This window comes from Crocodylus siamensis, chromosome 8 (genome assembly GCF_052110815.1).
Source record: "Crocodylus siamensis isolate JL-2025a chromosome 8, ASM5211081v1, whole genome shotgun sequence".
In the NCBI taxonomy this organism is placed as follows: Eukaryota; Metazoa; Chordata; order Crocodylia; family Crocodylidae; genus Crocodylus; species Crocodylus siamensis.
In genome coordinates, this window is record NC_143402.1 from 56,118,006 (window position 1) to 56,143,388 (window position 25,383).

General features: G+C 48.1%; 1 protein-coding gene across 1 annotated transcript in view; it reads right to left on the reverse strand.

Annotated features, from left to right (window-relative positions):
• The window catches only part of VAV1 (vav guanine nucleotide exchange factor 1), a 58,097-nt gene that overhangs the window by 24,572 nt on the left and 8,142 nt on the right, over positions 1 to 25,383 (reverse strand). Inside the window, exons 2-8 of the mRNA XM_090060510.1 lie at positions 21,635 to 21,751; positions 10,765 to 10,823; positions 9,688 to 9,753; positions 3,488 to 3,596; positions 2,347 to 2,442; positions 1,968 to 2,036; positions 56 to 159 (exon numbers count right to left, since the gene is read on the reverse strand). Of these exons, the coding sequence (XP_089916636.1) occupies positions 56 to 159; positions 1,968 to 2,036; positions 2,347 to 2,442; positions 3,488 to 3,596; positions 9,688 to 9,753; positions 10,765 to 10,823; positions 21,635 to 21,751 (620 nt within the window). The remainder of the gene's footprint in view (positions 1 to 55; positions 160 to 1,967; positions 2,037 to 2,346; positions 2,443 to 3,487; positions 3,597 to 9,687; positions 9,754 to 10,764; positions 10,824 to 21,634; positions 21,752 to 25,383) is intronic.

The following is a 25,383-nucleotide window of genomic DNA, read 5'->3' on the forward strand; positions in this document are numbered from 1 at the left end:
TCCATCTCTTCCACCCCAGACCTGGTACCTGTCCACCTAGTGTGCAAAGCCTCACCTTTCCTTGTACTTGATGAAGACCTGGTAGAGGTTCTGGCCATTATTGAAGGACAAGGCACTTCGTAGATCGGCCAGGAAGTACTGATGCACATGCAGGAGCTCCTAAGAGGAGGGGAAAGGTAGGGGTGGGGTCAGTGGTGCCTCCTGGGCCACAACTACCTTAGGCCCCAACACCAGCAGCACCCGAGCCATAGACGGTCATCACCCACAGGCCTCAACCATCCACTGGAATCACACAAGGGTTAAACTTAAGCCTAGACCACAAGGCTGATGCATATATGGATTTTCAGCATCTCATCTCATCAGCTGCCTCCTAATTACTGTATTTTCTAGTGTACATGACACACGTTTCCCCCACAAAATCAACCCCTCAAAATTGGAGTGTGTTCTTTAAGTGGGGGAAGAATGATTTTCTGCCTGGACTAGAAGCTGTCCACTTTGATTTCTGTTGTGGTACTACTCTTCAAGAAGCTGAAGGAGTCAATTAGTTTCATGGCTCATTGTTTTTCACTCCAGAGTTATTAACAAACATCTCTCCTTTCTGATGGTCTTGATGGTCCTAATGAACCTAACCTTTCTTAGGGAAATGTTTACTCACTGCTCCTGTTCTCTCTCCTCCTATTTCACAGCCTCCTTTTTGGCTCTTTTCCAAATCCTAGCTCTTCCCATGGAGACCAGGCTTCAGCAGCAGCTAGGGTTTCAGCTTTAGTTAAGCGGGAAATAGGGTGATGAACTAAAGATGAGGCTCTGTCCCTGCTCTATGCAGCCACACCTCTAGAAAAATCTTTTTTTCCTTCGTTCTGTCTCAGAAACAACATGCATATTATATTCTGTGGCATGCTGTATATGTGAAAATGCAGTATTGATCTAGTACTCATGAGCCCTGCAGCCCAGTGGGCCAGGCTCCAAGCCAAAACATCTCTCCATCCCATTCTTCTCTGATGGATCTTCCCACCCAAAGCCCCAAGGCCCATTCCCCTGATGGGGAGAGGTCCTTTGGGGAAATGGACTAGATGCTCGGTGAGGTCTGAAATCTACTACAGCTTTCTCTGGCACCATTAACATGAAGTTCTCTGCCCATTGGGGCCTTCTTGTTTCTGGCTTGAGGCTCCACAGCTCATATCCTTCTGCTGCAGAGGACAGGACCCCCTCACGTGAGCCAGAGAAGTATTCCTGGCTCACTGTGAGCAGCATAGGACGTATTACATGTGGCTGGATGTTTCTAGTTCCATCCTCCACCCCAGTGGGGCATGACCAACTGAGATCTTAATGCTATGTGCCATACCCACACCTTGATCTGGCACTAGATTATCACATGGGTTCCTCCAGTAACAAGGAAATCAAGTCGTAGGGAGAAGTGACGTGCTCAGGCAGATGGCAAACAAAAGACGGAGGAATCCAGGCATCCTGCCTCTTAACCCCATTTTGCTAACCACAACACAGCCAGAAATAAGAGCCAGAAGTTAGGCGACACAGCCTTCCTTGTTCTAACTCCTAAGTCCTGCTTCCTTTCAGAGCCAGAAATGCAACCCAGGTGTCCCAATTCTCAGCCTCCTGCTCTAACTTCTACCTTCCAAGAAGCATGGAATTGAACCCATGAGTTCAAATTCATCCCTATACCCTCCCCAAAGGCATCTCTGAACCACTGGAAAGGAGACAGGGAGACTTAGCCTTGCCAGTGACATCTGACCCCTCCTCTGCTCCCAGTTTGAACCCCCTGCCCTGGCCATCTGGGGCTACCCTGCCAAACATGCCAGCTGCCCAGGGCACATGTGGCATGCATGTCACAGGGTCTCCATCCCTTACATCAGCACTGACACAGGTCAGAGGATGATCTTTTGCCTGGATGTCTCCAGGCTGAGCTCATGGCAAGCCAGGAAGGGAAGGGAAAGAGGGGGACAGCATTGTACCTCGATGTTAATGAAGATGTTCTCAATGTCCTGCGGCTTCAGAAACCGCTGCAGGGGCTTCTTAAAGTGCTGGACACATGGATGGACGTACAGATGGACACACACAGATAGACACACAGATGGGGTTATAGCCAGAGTCAAACCATTCGGTTCTAGCCTCAGCCTAACCCTAACCCCTGCTGGATGGACATTCACTGGATGGTAGGAACAAGGATTTAAAGGGGCCAGCTTTCAACAAGGGAAAAAGAGGTCATAAACGATGCTCCCAATTCTTCGCCCCTTACCCCCTCTGAAACTAACCCTTTGTAGCCCAAAGCCCCAGCTGCTATCTCTGCCTCACGGCACAAGAGGCCAGGATCATAAGGGCTACTTGTCACACCTGGTAGATGGATTCTAGTGTGTCCGTGTACTTCTCCTCTGTCTGCCGGATTTCCTGCAGGCAGCAGTTCCTTTTGTCCAGCTCAGTCATCTTTTGCTGTGGGAGGATCCAGAGCCAGTTACTGATACACAGTAATCTGAACCCCACCCCCAACTCTACCCAGGCTCCTAACCTGAATACTAACCCAATCCATGCCCCCAATCCCAATCGTACCCATACTCGTACCTCTAACCCTACCCATTGCCCCTAACCCTAACCCTACCCAAACCCATACCTCTAACCTAACCCTACCCATGCCCCTACCCTAATGCTAACTCTATTCATACCCATATTTCTAACCCTACCCATAAACCGTAACCCTAATGATACTCATACCTCTAATCCCACCCCTCCCTTTACCATGACCCAGACTCCCAACACTAATCATAGTTCTCTCCCTTGCCATAAATCTACCTATACCTCTACCCCTAAACATACCCATAACCCAAACATTGACCTTACCCATGACACTCAGCCCTACCTCTAACCCTGCTCTTACCTCTAGCCTTACCCCTATCCATTTCCCTAACCCTACCACTATCCTTACCCATCCCATATCCATAATCCTTTCCATACTACTCACCCTAACCCTAACCATACTCTAACCCTAAAATTACCTATTCTCCTAACCTTAACCCTACCCATAACCCTACCTGCCCTGGCTCCTATTCTAACTGGAGACTCAAACACCCTCCCCAAATCCAGGCCTCCCAAACTACTAACCAGGAGCCACCCCCCCAGCTGCATGGAAACAGAACCCAGGAGTTCAGAGTCCCCAGTCCCTCTTCTCTAGTAACCAGTCCCCCACAGTGCTGGGGACAGACATCCCAGGAGTTCTGAATTCCAATCTCCACCTCTCTAGTCACTTGGTCCCATCATACATGCTAGGGGCAGAACACAGGAGTCTGGACTTCCAGGTGCTCTGTCCTGACCACCAGACCTCTTCCCCATTACCAAGCTGGAAAAAGAGTGCAGGTGTCCTGACTCCCAGCCCCTTGGCTCTGACCATTCATGCTCCTCTCCTTGAGACTGAAACCTTAGGGAGTCCTGACTTCCAGCTCCCATGGGCTAGAACATCTTCAAGCAATGAGGGTGAACTCACAGGCACTGGGGATGGCTCTGATCTCATCAGATCTTCATAGATCTCATCACCTTCAGCCTCTTCATTCTCCACACAGTCATATAGGTCCTCATCATCCTCCACTGTGTCACTGGAGGGAGGACAATAGGACATCAGGAACTACACGGACCCAGGCTGACATCAGGACCCCATTGTGCTGGGTGATGTAAGGGCCCCAACAGAGATTGGGGAACTCCAGTGCCAAGTAACGGTCACTGCACAGAAGTGTCTGTGTTCCTCCTATAGACTACAGTAGACCTTATGCTACTGTAACAACAGGAAAGTAAAGAGTTACTGATAGTTGCTTGACAATGGTTGGCCAAGAGAAGAACAGGAGAAGGAAATACATAGAAGAGAAAATGTCACAAAAAGGTGAAGGTGAACCATTTAAGAGAATTCTAAGATGGGTGGATCTAGGGTTTTGAAAAAGGGGGTGCAGATGGTGTGGTGCATCATCTCATAGAGCCCAACACACATTTTCTTCCAGTAAAAAAGGAACTAAAAGCTTCATTAATAAGTCAGGGCCTAGAGCTATAGCATTAAATTTAAGACTGAAGCAAAAAAACCCACCAGCTTTACTGGAATCTGCTATATTAGATATTCTGCTATATCATCTACTATATACAACAATTTAGACAAACATAATCCCAAAATGTTGTCTCATTCTTCCTAGCATCATTACAGTTAAACGTACAGCTCTTTTTCAGATTCATAAAAGAAAATCAAGTCTTCCTGAGTATTTGCACAGCACCTCCAGTATCTCATGCAAATGGATTTCCACCCTTGAGCTAATGTTCCCCTGAGTTAATATTTTCACACCTGGGTTCATGCTTCTAGCTAGAGATAAAAAGCAGTCTGAAGGGCTGTCAAATCGAACTGACATGACCAGAAGCAGCAAACAGACCACAGCATTGGAGAAGGAAGGATACCTAGAGAACTGGAAGCATTTAAAGACCACTTCAAAGGAAAGAGAGGTATTAACACCTTTGGAATGAAGAATTTAAAATCAATCAAGCAAATTCTAGTGAGCCATGAAGTCAATTGACTCCCTTGCTGCTGCCCCAATAGAAGTGATGCTATCATTGCTAGGCAATTAGCTTTAAAATTTGGATGGACCAGGTACAAGTGTGCCCCACTGGATCTACCCCTGAACACACAACATATTTTTCTCCAGGGAAAAAGAAACTAGCCACTTTACTGATATAATAGGGGCTGGTGCTGCATTATTCAGTTCAAGAGCAAAGTAAAAACAAATATATCTATTGGAGCATATGCTGATTAGCTAAATTCTAGGTAAAGTTTAACAAAGCTCATGTAGGTTTCTAGCTGAAATACAGGACCTTCATCTAACCCAGGAGGTGCACAGCCCCACCAGGGGAGATGCCTTGTTGGATCTGGTGCTGGCCATGGGCGACGACCTGGTGAGGGGGTTGCAGGTGCTCAACCACCTGGGTGACAGCGATCATCGCCTGCTGGGATTCACCATCCAGCGCAAGGTGGCAAATGCCCGCAGCAAGGCAGCAGCCCTGGACTTCAGGAGGGCAGACTTCAATGAGCTAAGGAGAATAGTTGGGGAAGTACTGAGGTCCCGGAGGGGAGGGGAGCCAGGTGTCCAAGAAGAGTGGTCGCTCATTAAGGAGATGATCCTCCAAGCCCAAAGGGAGGTAATCCCAACACGGATCAAAGGGAGCAAGAGGGCGCAAAAGCCCCCCTGGCTCACCAAAAGCATCTGGGAATGTCTCCTAGCTAAAAGGGAGGCGTACACCCAATGGCAGGGAGGGGCCATCACCAGGGAGGACTGTACTGCAGTTGCTCAGGGATGCAGGGGGGCAGTCAGGGAGGCCAAGGTGGAGATGAGACTGGGACTAGCTTCCCGGATCAAGGACAACAAGAAGTCCTTTCTTAAATATACAGGGGGCAAAAAGAAGGTACCGGGTAACGTGGGGCCCCTACAAGACACACTAGGAAATCTGGTCGTCACACCAGATGACAAAGCTAACCTACAACTTCTTTGCCTCCATTTTTCTGAGCAGGGACTGGGTCACTCCCCCCACCGGGACCCCCATAGGACTCAGAGGAGGTGCACCTAGGCTAAGGGTCAGTGAGAATCTAATCAGAGAATTTCTGGAGGGACTGGATGTATTCAAATCAGCTGGTCCGGACGATCTCCACCCCAGAGTGCTGAGGGAATCAGCTGAGGTCATTGTGGGACCCCTGGCACAGCTCTACGAGCACTCGTGGTGCTCTGGTGTGGGGCCAGAGGACTGGAAGAGGGCCAACGTGGTTCCCATCTTCAAAAAAGGGAGGAAGGAGGACCCGGGGAACTATAAGCCAGTTGGTCTTATCTTGATCCTGGGTAAGTTTTTTGAGAGAATCATCCTGGCACATGTCCACGAGGGGCCAGCAGGGGAGATTATGCTTAGGGTCAACGAATACAGGTCCTGTCAGACCAACCTGATGGCCTTCTATGACCAGGTCACCAAATCCTTAGATGCAGGGGTAGCAGTGAACAGAGTCTTTCTGGACTTTAGAAAGGCCTTTAACACGGTCTCTCACCCCGTTCTCATTTAAAAACTAGGGGACTGTGGCATCGACACCCACACAGTCAATTGGGTCACTAACTGGCTGGAGGACCACACCCAGAGAGTGGTGGTGGACGGGTCATATTCGACTTGGAGGGATGTGGGCAGTGGGGTTCCACAGGGCTTGGTCCTCGGGCCCGCACTGTTCAACATCTTCATCGGTGACTTGGACGAGGGGGTTAAAAGCACCTTGTTCAAATTCACAGATGACACTAAGATGTGGGGGGATGTGGGCATGCTAGTAGGGAGGAATAGGCTACAATCAGACCTAGACAGGTTACGGGGTGGGCAGACAAGAACAGGATGGGTTTCAACACTGACAAGTGCAAGGTGCTGCACCTGGGGAGGAAGAACCAGCACCGTACCTACAGGCTGGGGAATTCTCGTCAGTGCAGAGGCAGAAAAGGATCTTGGAGTCATCATTGATGCCAAAATGAACATGGGCCGGCAGTGTGGGGATGCAGTCAGGAAGGCAAACCGCACCTTGTCATGCATCCACAGATGCATCTCGAGCAGGTCCAGGGAGGTGATAATCCCCCTCTGTGTGACACTGGTCAGGTCGCAGCTGGAGTACTGCATCCAGTTCTGGGCACCGCACTTCAGGAGGGATGTGGACAACATGGAGAGGGTCCAGAGGAGGGCCACCCGCATGATCAGGGGGCAGCAGGGCAGACCCTACGAGGAGGCTACAGGACCTGAACCTGTTCAGCCTCCAGAAGAGAAGGCTGAGGGGGGATCTAGTGGCCTGTTACAAACTAGCCAGGGGGCACCAGCAGGCACTGGGGGAGTCCCTGTTCCCCCGAGCACCGCCAGGAGTGACCAGAAATAACGGTCACAAGCTGACAGAGGGTAGATTCAGGCTAGACTTCAAGAGGCGCTACTTCACTGTCAGAGCGGCTAGGATCTGGAATGAACTTCCAAGAGAAGTGGTGCAGGCTCCTACCCTGGGGGTCTTTAAGACAAGGCTAGACAATCACCTTGCTGGGGTCATTTGACCCCAGCACTCTTTCCTGCCATGGCAGGGGGTAGGACTTGATGATCTGCTCAGGTCCCTTCCGACCCAACCAACTATGAAACTATGAAACTGCAACAAACAAAGAAAAAATATCAAATGATATTCATAGAATCCTAGAGAAGTGGGGCTGGAAAGGCACTCCAGAGGTCGTATCAGGTCCAACCCCCTGCCTGAGACAGGATCAGCTCTATCCAAACCACCCCAGATGAATCCATCATTTGTAAAATGACCATCGGCCTTAACAACACAAGACACCACACCCAACCCTGCTACAGGAAAGCAGTGGGACCACAGCAGCCAACATCCTTTTGCTGTAAAATGGTGTTAAGATATGCTCGAGACATCCCATATAGAAGCCATGTCCCCTACTGTGGAGGAAGGCAACACGTTCCTGCCCCCCACCCCTACCCCCACTGTCCATACCAGTCTGACCATGGGGTGATATTCCTTCCTGACCTCAAATGTGGTGGCCAATCTGACCCTGAGTGGAGGGGCCAGACCCTCTAACCAGGAGCCTCCAGACTTGAGTCTCAGCAGGAGTATTGTCACAACCCAATCACCATGCCCAGCCTTTGCTGCAGCCAACACCCAATGCCTCTTTAGAAAGCTAGAAACACCTTGGCACCTGTAGCAGAAAGTGTGAGGGTGGAATTCCCTCCCAACCCCATGTGGCAAACAGCAAAACTCAGAAGGCTGAGAAATCCCTGTAACAGAACACAGGTATTGCTACACATAAATCAGTGACTGCCCAATGTCTTCTTGAACATCTCCAGTGATGGAGAGTCCACAACTTTCCCAGGAAGATTTAGTTATTCTTATGTTGGGAGTATTTCCTTTTTCGGTGGGACTGTAGCAGAAAGCCCCCTTTATACATTTCCCTTCTGGACATTGATATAACAGAAGCCCCTTCACCGAATGGATCCAGACCATGCCATGACAAGAAATGCAAAACTTGCCAACACATCTCCACCACCCCCACAATTACGACAACCCACAACAGAATCATCAGCATTCCTCATCTTACAGCTGCACCTCCAGAAATGTCATACATCTCATCCAATGCACCAAATGCCCTGATGGAAAATACGTAGGAGAAGCCAAACAACAACTGCGCACCAGAATGAATGCACACTGAAAATCTATCCAAGACAAGAATACCCAATTACCTGTGGGGGCACATTTCTCACAAGAAAACCACTCTTTCTCCAATCTCTCAGTCCTGATCCTCAAAGGGAACTTACAAAACACTTCTCAAGACGAGCCTATGAACTCCATTTAATCAAGCTCCTAGATACAAAAAATTATGGACTAAATACAGACATTGGATTTATGACACATTACAACCTGCCTGACAGCTGACTCCCCAGGTACCTCTCCACTATTTAACTACTACATTCATCCCCCTTTTCTCTCCCCCGCCACCTCAGCCTGTCTCTCACCCATTGACTCCTCAATTTACATCTTCACTGACCGTCTGTCTTGTATGCAGACCAGACCAGCCTCTGGCTTCTTTACTATTCATTCCATCCAGAAACAGCACACACCAACTGCAGAGGCTTCCTCAGCCTGATGAAGGGTTTTTAAACCCAAAAGCTTGTCATATATCGACAGAAAAAAAAATTGTTTCCAACTATTTAAGTTGGTCTAATAAAAGATGATTCACCCAAAGAACCTTGTCTGCCTGGTGATCAGTGGGTAATTAAATGACAATAACCTAGCCAAAGGAACTTACCATTACAAAACTCTACTCCACCATTTTAGGCTAATCAAGCTAAGGAACTGATTCCTGGGACTGAGCACCCACCCTATTGACTATTCCTGCAACCCTTAACAATACCATTGTTAATTAATCAAAATCACAAACTAACTCCCAAAACTACACCATTGAGCAAAACCTCCAGTGACTGTGACTAACAGCTGTCATGCACTACTCAAGACCTATGTGGGACAGCGACCTCCAGATTAGGCAGCCAAAATGTTGCTGGGAGATCACACAAGTATGCCAGAAAGGGATAAAAGGCAGTTAAGTGTGACCCTCAGTGGCACCCTCTCATCCAGCACCTGACCTACAGAGACTGAAGGGCAAGCAGGCAACCCCCTTCTGAAGAAGACATCGCCTTGAAGGAAGCTGACTGTCGACAGCAGATTCCAGGGCCTCGGATGGGTAGATATACTGACACCAGTGCTCTCACAATCACTACAGCAGCTACGATACACTATACTACATGGGTTTAAATGACATGGGTTTGAATGAGTGAGTGCATGTGTGTGTGTGCGCGATAAGGTGTCCAGTACCACTCATAACTCAAAGTTTGCATTTAGGACTTCATTGGTAACTTCACATCCTGTCCAATAAACTAGAATTTATGATGATCCCGAGAGTCGGTCCTTTTCAGCCAACAAAACAGGCTCTTTGAACCTTTCTTGATTCTTAGAATCCATTTGAGGGTGAACACTCCTCAACTGGACAATTGACATTGACTCCGGGGGTTAACTGAGTCACAGTGAGGCAGAGGGGATGCTCAGCAGAGCTGAGAGCAGACCACAGGACTCCTGAGATTGGAGCACAGAAGGCAGGCACTTACTCGATCTGATCTGACAGGCCACTGTACACATCGTCATCCGTGACGCTGTCTTCGGTGGGGAAAGGCCTGAGGGGAGATGGAGATAAAGAGGTTATAACCATGGCAAGACAAGGTGGCAGCCAACATGGCTGCACCTGCCCTTTGCTTATCTCTTTTCAGGACAGCTTCATTTCTCTGGCCTTTCCCCCACATCGCACCAAAGTCAGTCTGCCTGCACACCCACCTTTGGCCCCCTAGGGCCAATCAACCAGAAGAGGCTGCTAATGAAGGTAAAGAAAATCTTGGATGGCCAACCAAGATTGCCACCATGGCCAACCATGGTTGTGAGCAACCAAGATGGCTGCCATGACCAGCTACGGCAGCCACCAATGCATCCTGTGACCACAAAGGCCCCATGGCACAATTGTCTCTAATGGAAGGGATGAGGGAGAGCTTGAGTCTAGGAATGACCACCATACTTTCTCATATACAACATGCCTCCCAAATAAGACCTGCCCCTTGGTTTTGGAATGCAAAACATAGAGAGGAAGAAAGATTATTTTGTTCCTCACCCTCAGCTAGTTCACATGCTGCTTCAGGGCAAAAACCTACAGAGTTAACCCTTTCATAGCCACTGCCAAATTGGCAGCAGCTTTTGGTCCCTGCTAGTTGCTAGTCCAAAGGGAAGCAGAGGCCATTACAGTGCAATGTCTCCCTGCTTCTATCCCTCTGCACTTTTATTGCAGTGAGAAAAGCAGCTTCCTCATGAAGAATTCAGCTTCCTCACTTAAAACATACACCCCGATTTTGGAGTGCTGATTTTCAGGGGAAAATATGTGCATAGTAAGTATAAATATGGTAACCCAAAGTCAGAGTAATACAGAGCTCTGAGTTTTAGGTTCAAGGGTTCTAGCCTGCTCTTTGATAGATTGTGAGGTCTCAGAGAGGCAAAGCCCTGTCAAGAAGCAGGTATTATCCACCAACCACCTCTATGAGAGAAGGGAATGACACTCATAGCCACAATATTGTCCCCCTTCTTAGCCCCTCAGGTTCCCTGCTATAGAGTCGTCAAGACCCAACATTTCCCCACATACTCACATGATCCCTTTGCTCTGGGCAATCTGTGTCCATGACAGAGTTGACAGTGTCCCAATGACCTGTGAAAGGAGAGGTTGGGGTAGAACACATCACAGGAGGGACATTATTTGCCTATTCACAGAGGTAAAGTTCTGGCCTATTTCTGGACATTTCAGAGAGTGAAACAAAAAAACAGATGAAGAAAAGAAGCTCTGTCCTGCAGAACACCTGAAAGCAATAATTATTATTATTTAATATCTGGTAGTGTTAGTACTATATTTCTTTGCATACAACACACCCCAAAATATTCAGCACACTTTGTTTTTTCAAGGTTGAATGAAAAAAAAAAGAGATCCAGTAGCAAATAACTGAGTAGCAGCAGTAAGGGAGTCCAGCCCGCTTACTGTTCTTCCTAGGGAGTGCCACAGGTTTTACTCTTGCTTTTGGCCAGTAAGTGGTAGAAACTGCTCTTACTGTGTTTCTCACATATAATGCACATTTGCGGTTCCAATAGCTGGTTCCTTGGGAAAAAGGTGTGTGTTGCATTTAAGAAAAGATGATAAATAACCATCATCATCAACATGGTGATGACTGATGAAGATTATAATAATAGTGGATGATGACAATGATAACAGTAATATTATAGTGATTGATTGTGATTATAGTGAGGATTATATCATAATATTATAATGATAATTTAATATTTAATAATGACAATGACAGTCACTATAATAACAATAATAATGTTTATTGTGATTGATTATGCTAATGATAGTGATGATGATTATATAATACAACTACTAATGATGGTGACTGATTATGATGATGGTGGTGGTGATTGATGATGCTGATGGTGATGATAATTGCGCCCTCATTATTCCTGGGAAGTCAGAGGGACCTGAAAGAGTCTTCAGATCCAATGCAATGTCCCTGTCCTACAACATAAAAATGAAATCCCACAGACACCATGAAACAATCATGGGCATAGGCGACACATGTGTGCCCTCTGACAGGGCTCCCACCAATGCCAACAGTGGCACCTGTGGGAGATCACCATCTCTACCTCTGCCACCAACACCAGCACCGGCGCCTGAGGGAGCTCGCCAGTGCTGGCCCCACCACCGACTCTGGCGCCTTCAGGAGCTCACCAGCTCTGCTCCCACCACAGACACCTGTGAGACCTCACCAGCTCCAGCCCCACCACTGATGCCAGTGGTGGTACCTGCAGGTGCACACCCAGACTCAGGAGGCACCAGTCACCCATGATCACGGGAATCCCCCCAAACCAATGAAATACCATGACAGCCTTTCAGCTCCCAGGCAGGGCTCCCCTCCCAGAGCTGTTTGAGGACCAAGGGAAGGGAGTGAATTTAATTGGTGAGGTTGGTTGTCACACCATGATCTATTCCAATGAGCTTTGTAGGCACACAAGATGGCAGGCCAAGATGGCTGCCTCAGGGCCATTGCACCTGCCAGTTCTGACTGGGGCTAACAGCATCTGGCCTTTTTGTTTTCCAACTACCTCTCTCGAGATCTGGGGCATGGGGAGAGGCAAAAAGGGACAAAAGACAATTTCTTCAGGGCTCTATCTGGGCATCAGGGCCCAGCGCTTCTGAGGCTCTTTCAGGCAGGAAGCGCAGAACTCTCCCACTTCCTCCTGATCTCACTCAGCCCCAGCCGAGAACACGTGGGCGAAACCTCTTCCCCTTCCTCCACAAAGTGACGTAATGACAGGCAGTTCCCGGAAGCAATGGGGAGACTCAAACAGAGACACGCAAGAGGAGATGGAGGGACTGATATACTGGAAGCAGGCATGATGCCGCATATTAATTGGGGGCGGAAAGAATCAGAGACCTGGAAAAATCTCTCTTCTTTGCCCTGTTCTATGACTGGAAGGGATGTATGCGTGTGAGAGAGATGGGTAATACAATACCTTCTTGAATATAACACATCCTCAAATATAATATGCACCTTGTTTTTAAAAGGCATTATGAAGAAAATTAGTTTGCCTCCCCAGAGTGATAGCTGAAGAAAGAAGAGACAGAGCCTTATCTTCAACTGACTCACCCTCCCTTTCCTGCTTAACTTAAACCCTAGCTGCTGATGAAGTCTTGTTCCCATTGGTGGATCTCTGATCTTGAAAAGAACTAAAGAGCTGTGAAACAGGAAAAGAGACCAGAGGCCATAACAGAGGGAAACATTCCCCATAGTAAGGTTAGCCACATTCGCTTCGTCTGCCTGAAGAAGGATGTTTGTACCCAAAAACTTGCAAAGAAAAATTTTTCCAACTGTTTTAGTTGGTCTAATAAAGAATATCAGATTTACCCCCAGAAATTTGTCTGTCTATGTCCTTAGACCAACATGGCTACAGCCAACACCCTTCGCTTCATTTGTGGTGCATCAAGACCATTAAAAGGGAGAGATGGTATTTAACACCTGTGGAGTGAAGAACAATGGGCCATGAACTCAATGATTATGCTTATTTTTTATATGCTGGAGGCTCCTGTTAGTTTAAGAAGAAAGACTGCAGCCTGAGAGGCCAGACAAGGGCAAAGGGACATCATTCTCCCCTTGTACTCGGCCTTAGTGAGGCCACAGCTGGAGTATTGCATTCTGTTTTGGGCTCCACAATTCAAAAAGGATGTGGAGAAGCTTGAGAGAGTCCAGAAAAGAGCCACACGCATGATCAGAGATCAAGAAAACAGACCTTATGACGGCAGGCTGAGAGCCACGGGGCTCTTTAGCCTGGAAAAGCGCAGGCTCAGGGGTGATCTGATGGCCACCAATAAGTTTATCAGGGGTGTTCTCCCAGGATCTGGGGGAATGACTGTTCACCAGAGCCCCTCACGGATGACAAGATCAAAAGGTTATAAACTCCAGCAAGACCATTTCAGGCTGGACATAAGGAAGAATATCTTTACTGTCCAAGCCCCCAATGTCTGGAATAGCCTGCCATCGGAGGAAGTTCAAACACCTACATTGACCGTCTTCAAGAGAAATTTGGATGCTTATCTTGCTGGGATCCTATGACCCCAGCTGACTTCCTGCCCCTGGGGCAGAAGGCTGGACTCAATGATCCTCCGGGGTCCCTTCCAGCCCAAATATCTATGAAATCTATGAAATCTATGAAAATAGGCCTCATGACTCAATGAGAATAACAGAAAGACTCCAGTGTTTGGGCTAACAGGAAAAACAATCAGTCCCTTCCAGCCCTAATGTCTATGAAATCTATGAAAGGCCTGCTGCCAAGACAGGGGAGAGGCCCATCTGGTTAAAGGGTTGCACCTGCTGCTAGTCAGGAGATCTCTGCCTAAGGGAACAGGCAGCTGAGACTAGTGACTGCCATTGTTTACCATAGGCCTAGCAGCCCACAATAAGCAATTCAAGGAGGCTGCTAGGGCAGCAGTTCCAAGTCACCATTGCAATCATTCATTAGGCACTGAAGAGGAAACACCTGCGGATGGTTAGGGAGCTACCTGATCAGAAGCGGGGTCAGGTTTGGAGCATATAAACCAAGGGTCTGAGCTGGCCAGGCAGTCCAGCCTTGCAAGTCACTGGATGAAGAGCTCCAGGCCAGGGAGACTGCAAGGGGATGCCAGGCTGACTTTATTGCTGCTCAAAGGACCACCAGCTGGATACTGGTGTCTTACAGAGGAACACAGCCTCAAGTAAGGGGAAGCCTTGCTGCAGACACTGAGCTACTGGTATCATTTGCTACACCTAGAGCATGTTAAGTTTATGTTACAACCAGTGTACTCATTCCCATTGTTACAGTTTACAACTGGTGGTTTGGGTGGGACTGTGAGGGGTGGTCTTGGAGGTCCCATTTGTGCCCAAAAGGCACATGATTGCTTTGAGACTGGCCAAGGGTCAGGCTCAAGGCACTGATTGGGCTTGAGGGCCCAGAGCCCTTGCAAGATGAAGGCAGGGGCCAGGAAGCCCAGCATTGCTTTGGAGGGATAAGAATAGGGCCAGGGTCCCAAAGCTTGTGAGGGACAGAGACACTTCTTAAGGGAGAGGCAAGGGTCAGGGACCTGTAGCCTATAAGGGGTGATCTCTGCAGGCCAGAGACCCTGAGTGAGAGGGGTGGAGCCTCCAAGAGACTGTGTTGACAGAGATGCCTGTAAGAAGTGAAGTGAGAGTCAAGAATCCATAGCCCATGAGGGGCAAACTCTGGGGCCAGGGACCTAGAGTGAGGGGCAACAGGCAGGGAATCCAAGAGCCTGGACTGACAGAGCTGGTACCTAAAAGCCAGGTCCAGTACAGTGGGCCCATGCTAGAAGGCCCAGCTAGAGAAAAGGAGTGGAGGCTGAGAAGGCCAAGGCCCCAACAAAGAGAACGATGGTTCAGTGACACCCCAGGCACAGGTGTGGTGTAAGGGGCGGTTGGAGCCACGTAATTAGCTCCACATGCCAAGCATGGAGACATCTGAGCTCAGGAGCCCAGAATCAGGCTTGGGAAGCCCTGAGGCAGCCTCCCTTTTGTTAAAAAATAACAACATCAAGGCATGGCAGACAAGGGAAGGGGAGATTGCCCAACCAGTTTGGCAAGGGCTGAGAGGGCTCCAGGGGCATCGTGGCCACCCTGGCACAGAACACATTTCACCCATTCATGGGCCATTGACCCTCTTGCCTGCCTAAAGAGGAATACCAGAGCTGCTGCACTATGGGGCAGGGATCAAATCAGAGGGCTTTTATCTCAGTCCAAAAAACAGTATCTCCACTTAATACATGCCCTTGGATTTGGGGTGAAAGATGCTTGTGGTATATGGGAAAATACAGCATCAAAAGATAGACTTGGCTATCAGGACCCAATCAGATTCATGGAAAAGTAGGGAGAGGCAACATCTACACCAACCTCCTTCTCCAGGACCTGACAAAACTATCTCCATTAAGTGTCTGTGAAACAGCCTCTTGAAAACATCCTTGGATAGAGATTTTCCCCCTCTCCAGGTGCCTGGGTCCAGGTTAAACCCCCTTCATAAAGAGAAAGTCATCATCTCCATCCAACTGCTCCTTGTCCCATTCCTCATGGAGAAAAATCTATTTCTACCTTCCATATACTGTATTGTCCTTCATACCACACACCACCAAATACAAGCTGCACTTTGTTTTGGGGAAGGCACTTTGCTTGGAAAAGGGGGTTGCAGATGGAGTGATACATTATTGCATATGACTGGGCTGTGCCAATGCTTCTGCAGGGACTCAAACCCAGACAGTCTTGGCCAGAGGGTCTTGCCCTCCCTACCCCCACCCCCAGGGTCTGACACCATATTTAGGGTCAGGAAGCAATTTTACACCATGGTCAGATTGGTATGGGCTGGAGGGGTTTTGCCTTCCTCTGTAGCAGGGGCCATGGCCTCTCCTTGGGATCTCAAGAATATATTAAGGACCTTTTATAGAAGCAGGACGTTGGGCACTGTGGTTCTCTGATTTCCCTGTGGCAGATTCAGGTGTGATGTTTGGTGGTGAGTCAGGGTTGATCATAGTTTTATGAAGAGGTCAGATGGTGGATTTGTGTAGGATGGTGTGGATAGGGATGATCCTGCTTCAGGTAGGGGATTGGACTAAATGTGACTTCCGGAGGTCCCTTCCAGCCTAACTTCTCTAGGATTCTATGATTCAAAGCCAAAACAAATATAACTATTTTTGAACGTATGCTAATTTGCTAGCTTCTATATTAAGTTTAAAAAACACAAGAAACTAGGCAAAAATAGTGCAAAAATAGTGTTTGATTAAACTTCAATGCATGTCTCTCATTCAGATTTGGAAAACAAAGTCTAGCCTTCTTGCACATCTTGGCAGTGCCTCCCATACTTCTCTGTCAGTCATTTCTACACCTGAGTTAATCTGACCACACCCAAGCTATGGTTTTTGCTAGAGCTAAAAACAGTCTGTGGAGCTGTGAAATTGAAGAGAGACATTTTCAAGAATGGCTGTCAGATAGTGACATTGCAGAAACAAGGATCATTTGAATGGTGGAACATCACAACCATTAAAAAGGAGAAAAGGTTGTTAACACCTGTGCAATGAAGAGATTAGCAGAAATCAGTTAAGTCCTAATGAGCTGTGAAGTCAGATGGTTTGATCAGTGCTGCCTGAATAGAAATGCCACTGCTTCACAGAATCATAGAAGTTGGGTTGGAAGGGACCTTGTAGATCTTCAAGTCTGACCCCCTTCCTGGGCAGGAGAAAAACTGGGCTTAAATGACTCCAGCCAGGTAGGCATCAAGCCTCTTCTTAAAGACCCCCAGGGTAGGAGCCAGCACCACTTCCCTAGGAAGTGGTTCCAGATCCTAGCCGCCCTGACCGTGAAGTAGTTCTTGCGGATGTCTAATCTAAACCTCCTCTCCAACAACTTGTGGCCGTTATTCCTTGTTATGCCGGGGGGCGCTAGGGGAAACAAGGTCTCTCCCAAACCCTTCTGGTCCCCCTAGTGAGTTTATAGATGGTCACCACGTCCCCCTCAGCCTTCTCTTGTGAAGGCTGAACAGGTTCAGGTCCCGCAGTCTCTCACTGGAGGGTCTGCCCTGTTGTCCCCGGATCATGTGAGTAGCCCTCCTCTGGACCCTCTCCATGTTGTCCACATCCCTCCTGAAGTGCAGCGCACAGAACTAGATGCAGTACTCCAGCTGCAGCCTGACCAGTGCCGCATAGAGGCGGAGGATCACCTCCTTGTCCCTGCTAGAGATGTATCTGTGGATGCACGACAAGGTGTGGTTAGCCCTGCCAACCATGACCTCGCATTGTCGGCCCATGTTCATCTTGGAGTCAATAATGACTCCAAGATCCCTTTCTGCCTCTGTGCTCTCAAGAAGGGAGTTTCCCATCTTATAAGTGTGCTGCTGGTTACTACTGCCCACGTGCAGCACCCTGCACTTGTCAGTGTTAAAACACATCCTGTTTTTGTTAGCCCACCCCTGTAACCTATCCAGGTCTTGCTGCAGTCTTTCCCTCCCTACTAGCGTGCTCACCTCACCCCAAATTTTGGTATCATCAGCCAATTTAAACAGGTTGCTTTTCACCTGTTATCCAAATCGCTGATAAAGAAATTGAACAGCGCTTCTCCTGGGTAGCAGGCTCTAAAGTTTGCATGGAGCAGAAATCAAAGTGGGAGGAGGTAACTGCACCATTGTATCTCCCAGATACATGGGGAAAATGCAGAAAAAGAGTTTTGGGGGTTTTTTTAGTTCTGGGCAGGGACAGAGCTATATCTTCAGTTCACTCAGCCACCCACAAAGATTGTCTTAAAAAAATCAGGAATTATTTTAATGTAAGAATAAATATTGTGCTGTTTTCCTCCCAGTCTGGGATCTGGGTTATCAGAGTTTCCAGTGAATCCCACCAAAAGCCCCATAGAAAGAAACACACTGTTTTTTCTTAACGATAGCTGAAATTCTCACATCATCCCGTGCCCTCTCCCCCGCCCCACCATGATGTGAAGGAAAGGCCTGAATCTCATGCTAAAACAAGGCAATATGGTAGTTGCTGTGTGTCACTGCTGGATTCCAGGAAACAGAGATTAAGGAGAAAGAAAAAAAAATCGCTTCATATCAAGAGATAAAAATTACAGGGGTTGGTAGTCTTGATCTCATTGTGAGATAAGATCTCATGGGCTGGTGAGCACAGAGTTGGCCACATCGCAGAGTCTGACGGAGATTCCTCACCCCAGAGAGGCAGGACTGTTTCCCTCCAAAAATCTCTACTGGATCACAAAGACTTTCACCAACAACTGAACAGTTCGCTGCTGTTGCACAAAGGTTTTCATCTACAATGATGAATATTTCCATTTAAAAGTCACTATTGTTTTTTTATCAAAACAAGAATTTTCAGTCAAAAATCATTGTTTTTCACAAAGATTTTAGCAGGGAAACGTCCTCTCCAATCTTTCTGTCCCTTCACAAAGCATATTCACCAAAAACTGTGAGAATTATCCTTTAAAATTCCTGTTTTCCCCAAATATATTAGCAGGAAATAATTCCCTTCCAATCTCACTCTCCTTCCACAATCATTTTCACAGAAAATTGCAAGAATTTTCCTCCAAAATTACCATTTCCCCAAAATTTTCATCAGGGAAAAAAATCCATCCCATCTCTCTATCCTTTCACAAAGATCTTTCATTTAAAATTGCAAGGATTTCCCTCAAAAAATATCACTATTTTTCACAAAGGTTTTAACAGGAAAAAATTTCCTCCAATCTCATTATCCTTTCATACAGATGTTTCACCAAAAAAAGCAAAAATTTCCCTGCTAGAATCATTATTTTTCCCAAAGGTTCTAGCAGGAAATAATTCCCCTCCACTCACAAAGGAGAAATCTCCTTTCACAAAAATCTTTCACTGAAAATTGCAAGAAGTTCCCTTGAAAATCATTCCTCCTCACAAAGGTCTTAGCAGGAAATATTTCTCCTCCAATCTTACTCTCCTTTCTCAACAATTTTCACTGGAAACAGGACGATTTTAGAAGGGAACTTTCCCCTCCAAGCTCACTGCCCTTTCAGAATGTTTTTCGCTGAAAAATGCAAGGATTTCCCTCCAAAAATCAATATTATTCACTAAGATTTTTAGCAGGGAAACTTCCCTTCCAATACTGTTATCCTTTCTCACAGTCTTTCATTGAAAATTGCAAGGATTTTCCTCCAAAAAGTCACTATTTTCTCCAAAGGTTTTAGCAGGGAAAATTTCCCCACTAATCTCATTCTCCTTTCACAATGATTTTATAACTGAAATTTGCAGAATTTCCTTCCAAAAATCAGTATTTTTCACTGAGATTTTAGCAGGGAAATTTCCCCTCCCATATTGTTCTCTTTTCACACAGCTGTTTCATTGAAAATTGTAAGGATTTTGCTCCCAAAAGTCACTATTTTTTCACCAAGATCTTATCAAGAAAAATCCCCTCTAACCTGCTCTCCTGTCAATGGTTTTTCAACAAAAACAGCAAGATTTTTCCTTCCCCCACAAAATTTTAAAAATCATGATTTTTGCCCAAAGTTGTTGGCTCAAAACCTCAAAAACTGCAAAACCTTCCCATAAAAATCCCCAAGTTCACCAAACTCCAAATATTTCACCATCATTTTTCCACCCACACATTTTATTCACAAGCCCCCTTCTGCCTCACCAGGTCACACAGATAACTGGAAATAGCCTTGCAATTTTTTTCTTTCTCACTCATTCCTTTTCATGATCTTTCTCTTGGTGAATCCCACCGCTCTCATGATAATCATTGCGATTCCTGCCCCCTCCACCCCCACCACTGGCTCATGAAACCCTTTCCCTTTTCACAAGTGGCACTGCCATCTGATGACCCTCTCACTCATTCACAAGTTTTCCCCATAAAACCCCATTCTTCTGCCCAGAAAAGTGCCTCCCTCCAACACCTACCCCAGAAATTGCTGATCTTGTTGCCTTCTCCCATGAGAATTCACACCAATTTGCATGAGGGACAGTGGGGGAAAAGAGCTGGGTGCCGTTTCAATTGGTACCAAGTGAAAATGCATGAATGGGTGATGACTTGAGGCCCAGAGACTCAAGGCACCAGGTGTGATCAAATAACTTCACTCAAGGCTTATGATGGCATCTGCTCAGGGTAGCTGTGACTCACTGAGGTTGAGGGTAAGTCCTGAGGGAGAGATGGGGGCATGGTTGGGGCACAGACCAAGGGTTTGAAACCTCGGGTGTTAACAGGAAGCTAAGATCGAGGTTCTGCTGGTCTGATGTGGGTAGGAGGGCAAGGAGGAGGCTGGAAGCCCTGCCAAGGGGGCCTGTTCATTTGGGTAGGGTGCTTCCATCTTCCCCGCCAGCCTTGCTGGTGCCCCCCCTCACTCCTGACCCCCAGCCCTCCCAGGGCAAGGCTGCATGGGGCTTTCAAAGCAGCAGGTTCAAGTAGGGGTCAAGAGATGGTCCAGACACCTGGGTTCCATCACCAGCTCAGCAGAAGAGCGTGGTTTAGTGGCCAGAACAGGGATGCTGGGGAGCAGGACTTTCCTTTTTTTTTTTTTTCATATTCCAAGTCAAATTAGCCAAATCAATTCCAAACCCATGAGTCAGTCAAAAATCAAATGTGGCCCTACTACCAGCAAACATCATCCACGCCCACCTGGGGCTTCAGATGCTTCCAAATCATTTGACAGGCATCCTATGTGCAGGCCCAAGTCTGAAAGCTTGGGCTTTGCATGCCCCCAAGTTTGGGTTGCCTTCAGACAGATAGCCACAGGAGCAAGCTAGGGAGAAGTCTCCCTTTTCCATAAAGTCAGCAAGTAGCCAAGATCCTCCCACGTGAAGCTGGCCAGTGGGAAGCTAACTATGGAGGCTTTCATAAGAAGTCCTGTCCAGAAATAGACAAGGGTGCAACCCTCCACTACACAGTACCCTTTTAACTGCATTACCTCGGTCATTATATTTTTCCTGCCACCATCGTGGTCATGGTATTTCCCCTGCCAGGTAAGTCCTGCTGGGGAGCAGGATACCTGGGTTCTCTCCCCAGTAAGGGGAGGGGAGTCTAGCGAGGTAAGAACTGAGGGACAGGCCAGGACTCCTTGGTTCTCTAGCTGTAGGAGGGAAGTGGAGTCCAGTTGGGGGTGAGGAGGGAGAGGGGAGTCAATGCTGGGAGAGGAGCTTAGCGGGGTAGAGTGGGGCATGGGCTGCAGAGCCAGGACTCCGGGGTCCTCTCCCAGCAATGGGATAGGAACGGAGTCAAGTTAGAGCAGTACTGGGGGACTCGGGGCCCCTGGGTTCTCACAGTCTGGCTCCACTCGGGGCAGAGACCCAGCCTTCCACCCCACTCCCTGCCCTGCTCAACCCCCTGTCCATACCTGGGGAGCACCACATCACCTGCCTCAGTTTCTTCCCCCACCTCCCCCCTGGCTCTGGGTGCTGTGGTGGCACGGAACAAACCTTGGCAAAGTCCTGGACGTCGAAGAGGTCAAAAGCCTCAAACAGCTCACTCTTGCGCAGCCCAAACTTCTCGCCGCAGGTGGACAGGAAGGTCCGGATGTTCTTGAGACACAGGAACTGCGGAGGCAAGCGGGGACAGGTGTCAGGCCGGGGATGGCTCCCGGGGAGACAGGCAGCTGCTCAGGGCCCCCATCCCCGCTGGAGACCTGAGGAACTGCCTGCATGAGATGTGATACCGTAATTTCTCACCTACCACATGCCCCTTTCCCCAGCCTCCAGCACTGGGAGAGTGACTTATGTGAGGAAAGTGGTTGGAATGGAGGCATGGAGCACTGAAATGGCTGCAGGGATTGGGATTGGCTGTGGACATATTGGAACAGCTGTCAAGGGCTGTGATTGGCTGGAATGGAGGTGTGGGAGGATTAGAATGGCTTCCAGAGGCTGCAATTGGCTGGAACAGAGGCACAGGGACTCTAGACTGGCTGTTGAAGGATGGAGTTGGCTGGAATGTAAGCACGGAGGCACTGGAATGACCGTTGAGGGTTGTGATTGGCTGGAGTGGAGGCAGAGGAGCATTAGAATGCCTATCAAGGGCTACAATTGGTTAGTTGCGTTACTGGAATAGCTGCCGGGGGCTATGATTGGTTGGAATGAAGGCACAGAGGCATTGAAATGGCTGGTGTGTGTTATGATTGGCTGGAACAGGCCTGAACTTCAGGCCTGCTTGAACTCACTTCTGCTCCCTTGATGAGCTGGGAACACCTGTAGGGGTTTGAGTTTTGGGCTGCTTTTTCTGATTGTTTCTATTTTCTTCTGATTTTTCCTGACTTTTTTTCTGGTCTTTTTCTGGTTGTTGTTATTGTTCCATTTATTCTTGGTTGTTTTTTTTCCCTGATTTTTTTTCTAGGTTATTTTTCTGTCATCTGTTTATTTTTTCTGATTCTTTTCATTTTTACTGTTTGGGTTTTTTTTCCCCCCTTCTCCTGATTTTTTTTTTTCTCTGACTTTTTTTTTTTCTGTTTTTTTTTTGTTTTTTGTTTTTTTTTCCCTGAACTTTTTCCTGTGGGTTCCCTCCATCCCTCCTCCCCTGCACCTTTTACCTGCTTTTCATCCTGACTTTTTCCTGGGATTTTCTTCTGCCCTTTTCTACCCTCTCCCCCTCCTTTTTTTTCCTATTTTTTATTCCTGCCCTTTTTCTATTTTTTTCTCTGACTCTTTCCTTCCCCCCCAATGACTTCCCATCTTGTTTGCCTGAACTTTTCCTGTTTTTTCTAACTTTCTCCTGGGTTTTTTTCCCAACTTTTCATGAACTTTTCCTGCTTTTTTTCCCCCCTGACTTTTCCTTGGTTTTCTTGACATTTTCCTGTTTTCTCCCTTGACAGCCCACGAGCTGGGTCTCATTTCAGCCCAGAGAGGCAAGGCTCTGCCAGCAAGCCAGGCTACCATATTGATATACCAACCACATGCCCCTGAATACCTGTAGGGCAGCAAGTTTCAGCCAAAGGCAAGGCTGATATGGAGCATTTCCAGCTCTCCTAGCTGGTTTACAACCCCAGCCCCCCATGATTGTGTCCCCACAAACCCTCCCCCCAGGGCCTGAGTGAGCCGTGCCTGTAAAACCCACAAGACCCACATGATCAGCTGAGCTCTGAGTCAGGTCTGGGACCAATGGGGGGTGGGGGGGGCCATATATTAATCCCCAGCCCGCCCACACCATGACAACAATGTATGGGTTTGGTCTCTTCACCTCCAGCAGAGCTAGAAAAGACCTAGAGCAGGGGAGGAAGGGGAGACTGGCGGAGGAGATGAGGGGAGAAGGGAGGGTGGGGGGCAGGGGAAGACCAGGACACTCGGGTTCTCTCCCCAGTGTAAGGAAGAGGACTTTTTCAGCTTTCCCAGCAGAAATGGCGGTGAGGGGTCCAGGTCTGGCCAAGCCCGAAGGGAAGAATAAGATTCTGCTCTGTCTCATCTCTTAGGAGCTCAGCCATGATGATGGAGCTGTAATTCATCTGCTCTAGGGGCCATAGCTAAGACCAAGATCCCACTGCACCCAACACTGTACAACCCAACAAAGCTTGGAGCTCCTCATGTCCCCAGACCTCTTTTCTCCCTTTCCTAGCATCAGGCATCATCAGAAACCCTAGGAAATCAGGGCATATCCCTTTAAGTGCTGCATGGCCTCTAAAGGTACTCATTAGGTTCTATATTTGAAGAAGCCTCCAGAGACCAATTGGGGCAAGCTGTGGCAGGGGAAGACCAAGCTCTTATGGGCTTCTAGGTATTCAGGAAACATGGTGGGGAAAAAGGAGGACCAGACCCTCAAAGCCAACCATCTCTTTTGCCCCTTCATTCTTCCCTGGAAATGAGGGAGAGAGGGGACTCACACTGGCTGTTGCAATACAGGGCTTATGACACATACTTGGATAGCAGATCTCCTTTTCCAAGCACATTGCTCCAGGCTGTTAAGTTTTTGTAGGGCTGGAGGATTTGCATAGAGGTGAGGGTGGCCAATGGGAAACCCCTCAGTGCTTTGTTCTGGTCTGGTCTTTGCAGTTTCCAGGCCTCATACATGACCCATCCAGCTGATTATGCAACCGGTTCATGCCCAGAGCTTTGCATAACAAATCAGCTGGGGGTGTGATGCACTGTCCAAAGGAAAGAAGCAAGCCTTGTGCTGGGAAGCAAGCTGGGAGCGCTGGCTAGCAATGGCACCATAAATATTTGTATACCACATGAATCTTTCCACACCCCACCCCAGAACTCTTTCTGTGCTGGAAGGAAAGCATGGAGATGTTGTCCTAGCTGCCATGCTGCCCTCAAGAGGGGAGGGTAGAGCTGGCTGGTGAGGGATGGAGTTATACAAGTTAAGTCCTTTTCCATCTGCTGCCAAATTAGCAGCAGTTTTGGGGAAAGAAGCCAAAAGCTGCTGCCAATGTGGCAGCAGCAGTGAGGGGGTGTCACTGTAAATTTAGTGGATGTTATGGGGGAAAGGATGCTGCCCCTCTGCTCCAGCTACAGCCATGACAAAAAAAATAATGTTTCCCTTCATTTTGCCATCTCAAAATGAAGTGGGGCCACGTGGTATGTCAGGAAATACAGTAACATCATCCTAAAGAATGGGTATGGAGAGACAAGGATTTTTAAGGGGGTAATGATAGCGTTAATGGCACTATTTTGGCCAGGTCAAATCAAGTGTCAGGGAATTCCCATGCTAACACCTGCCCCTGAGGTGCTTAGACTGGGGGGAGGGGGGTCTGTGACATGGTGTCTGAATCACCTCTGGCTCCCAGGCCTCCAGACCTCACACTTGGGGCTGTTGCTGCGGCTGGGGCTGACTCACAGGCCGCAGGGGGGAGGAGGCAGAGGCCAAGTCTCTCCTGCTTTTGAAAATCTCTGTGTTCTCCCCTCCGCCCCCTCCACTTCCTTTTCCTGCCCCCTTCTCTCCTTCGTCTATCTCTACCTCCCTCCGCCTCTCTTCTTCTCCACCCCTTCCCCCACCATCTTAGGCCCAACTTGTAGCAGCTCCCCTCCCCCCCCCCCTCCAAATCCCCAGGGCCTCAGGTTCAGCTCTGAAAAAAATCATCCCTCCAAAATCATCCCTCATCTCCAATGCAACTCCACCCACCTCACAGCTGTGGAGAGAACCCAGGGCACACGTGTCAAGTGAGGAGGCTGATTTTTCTGCACTGGAATGGAAGCATGGAGACACTGTGCCAGCCCCCTCCAGCCCCCAGGGCCTCAGGCTCCCT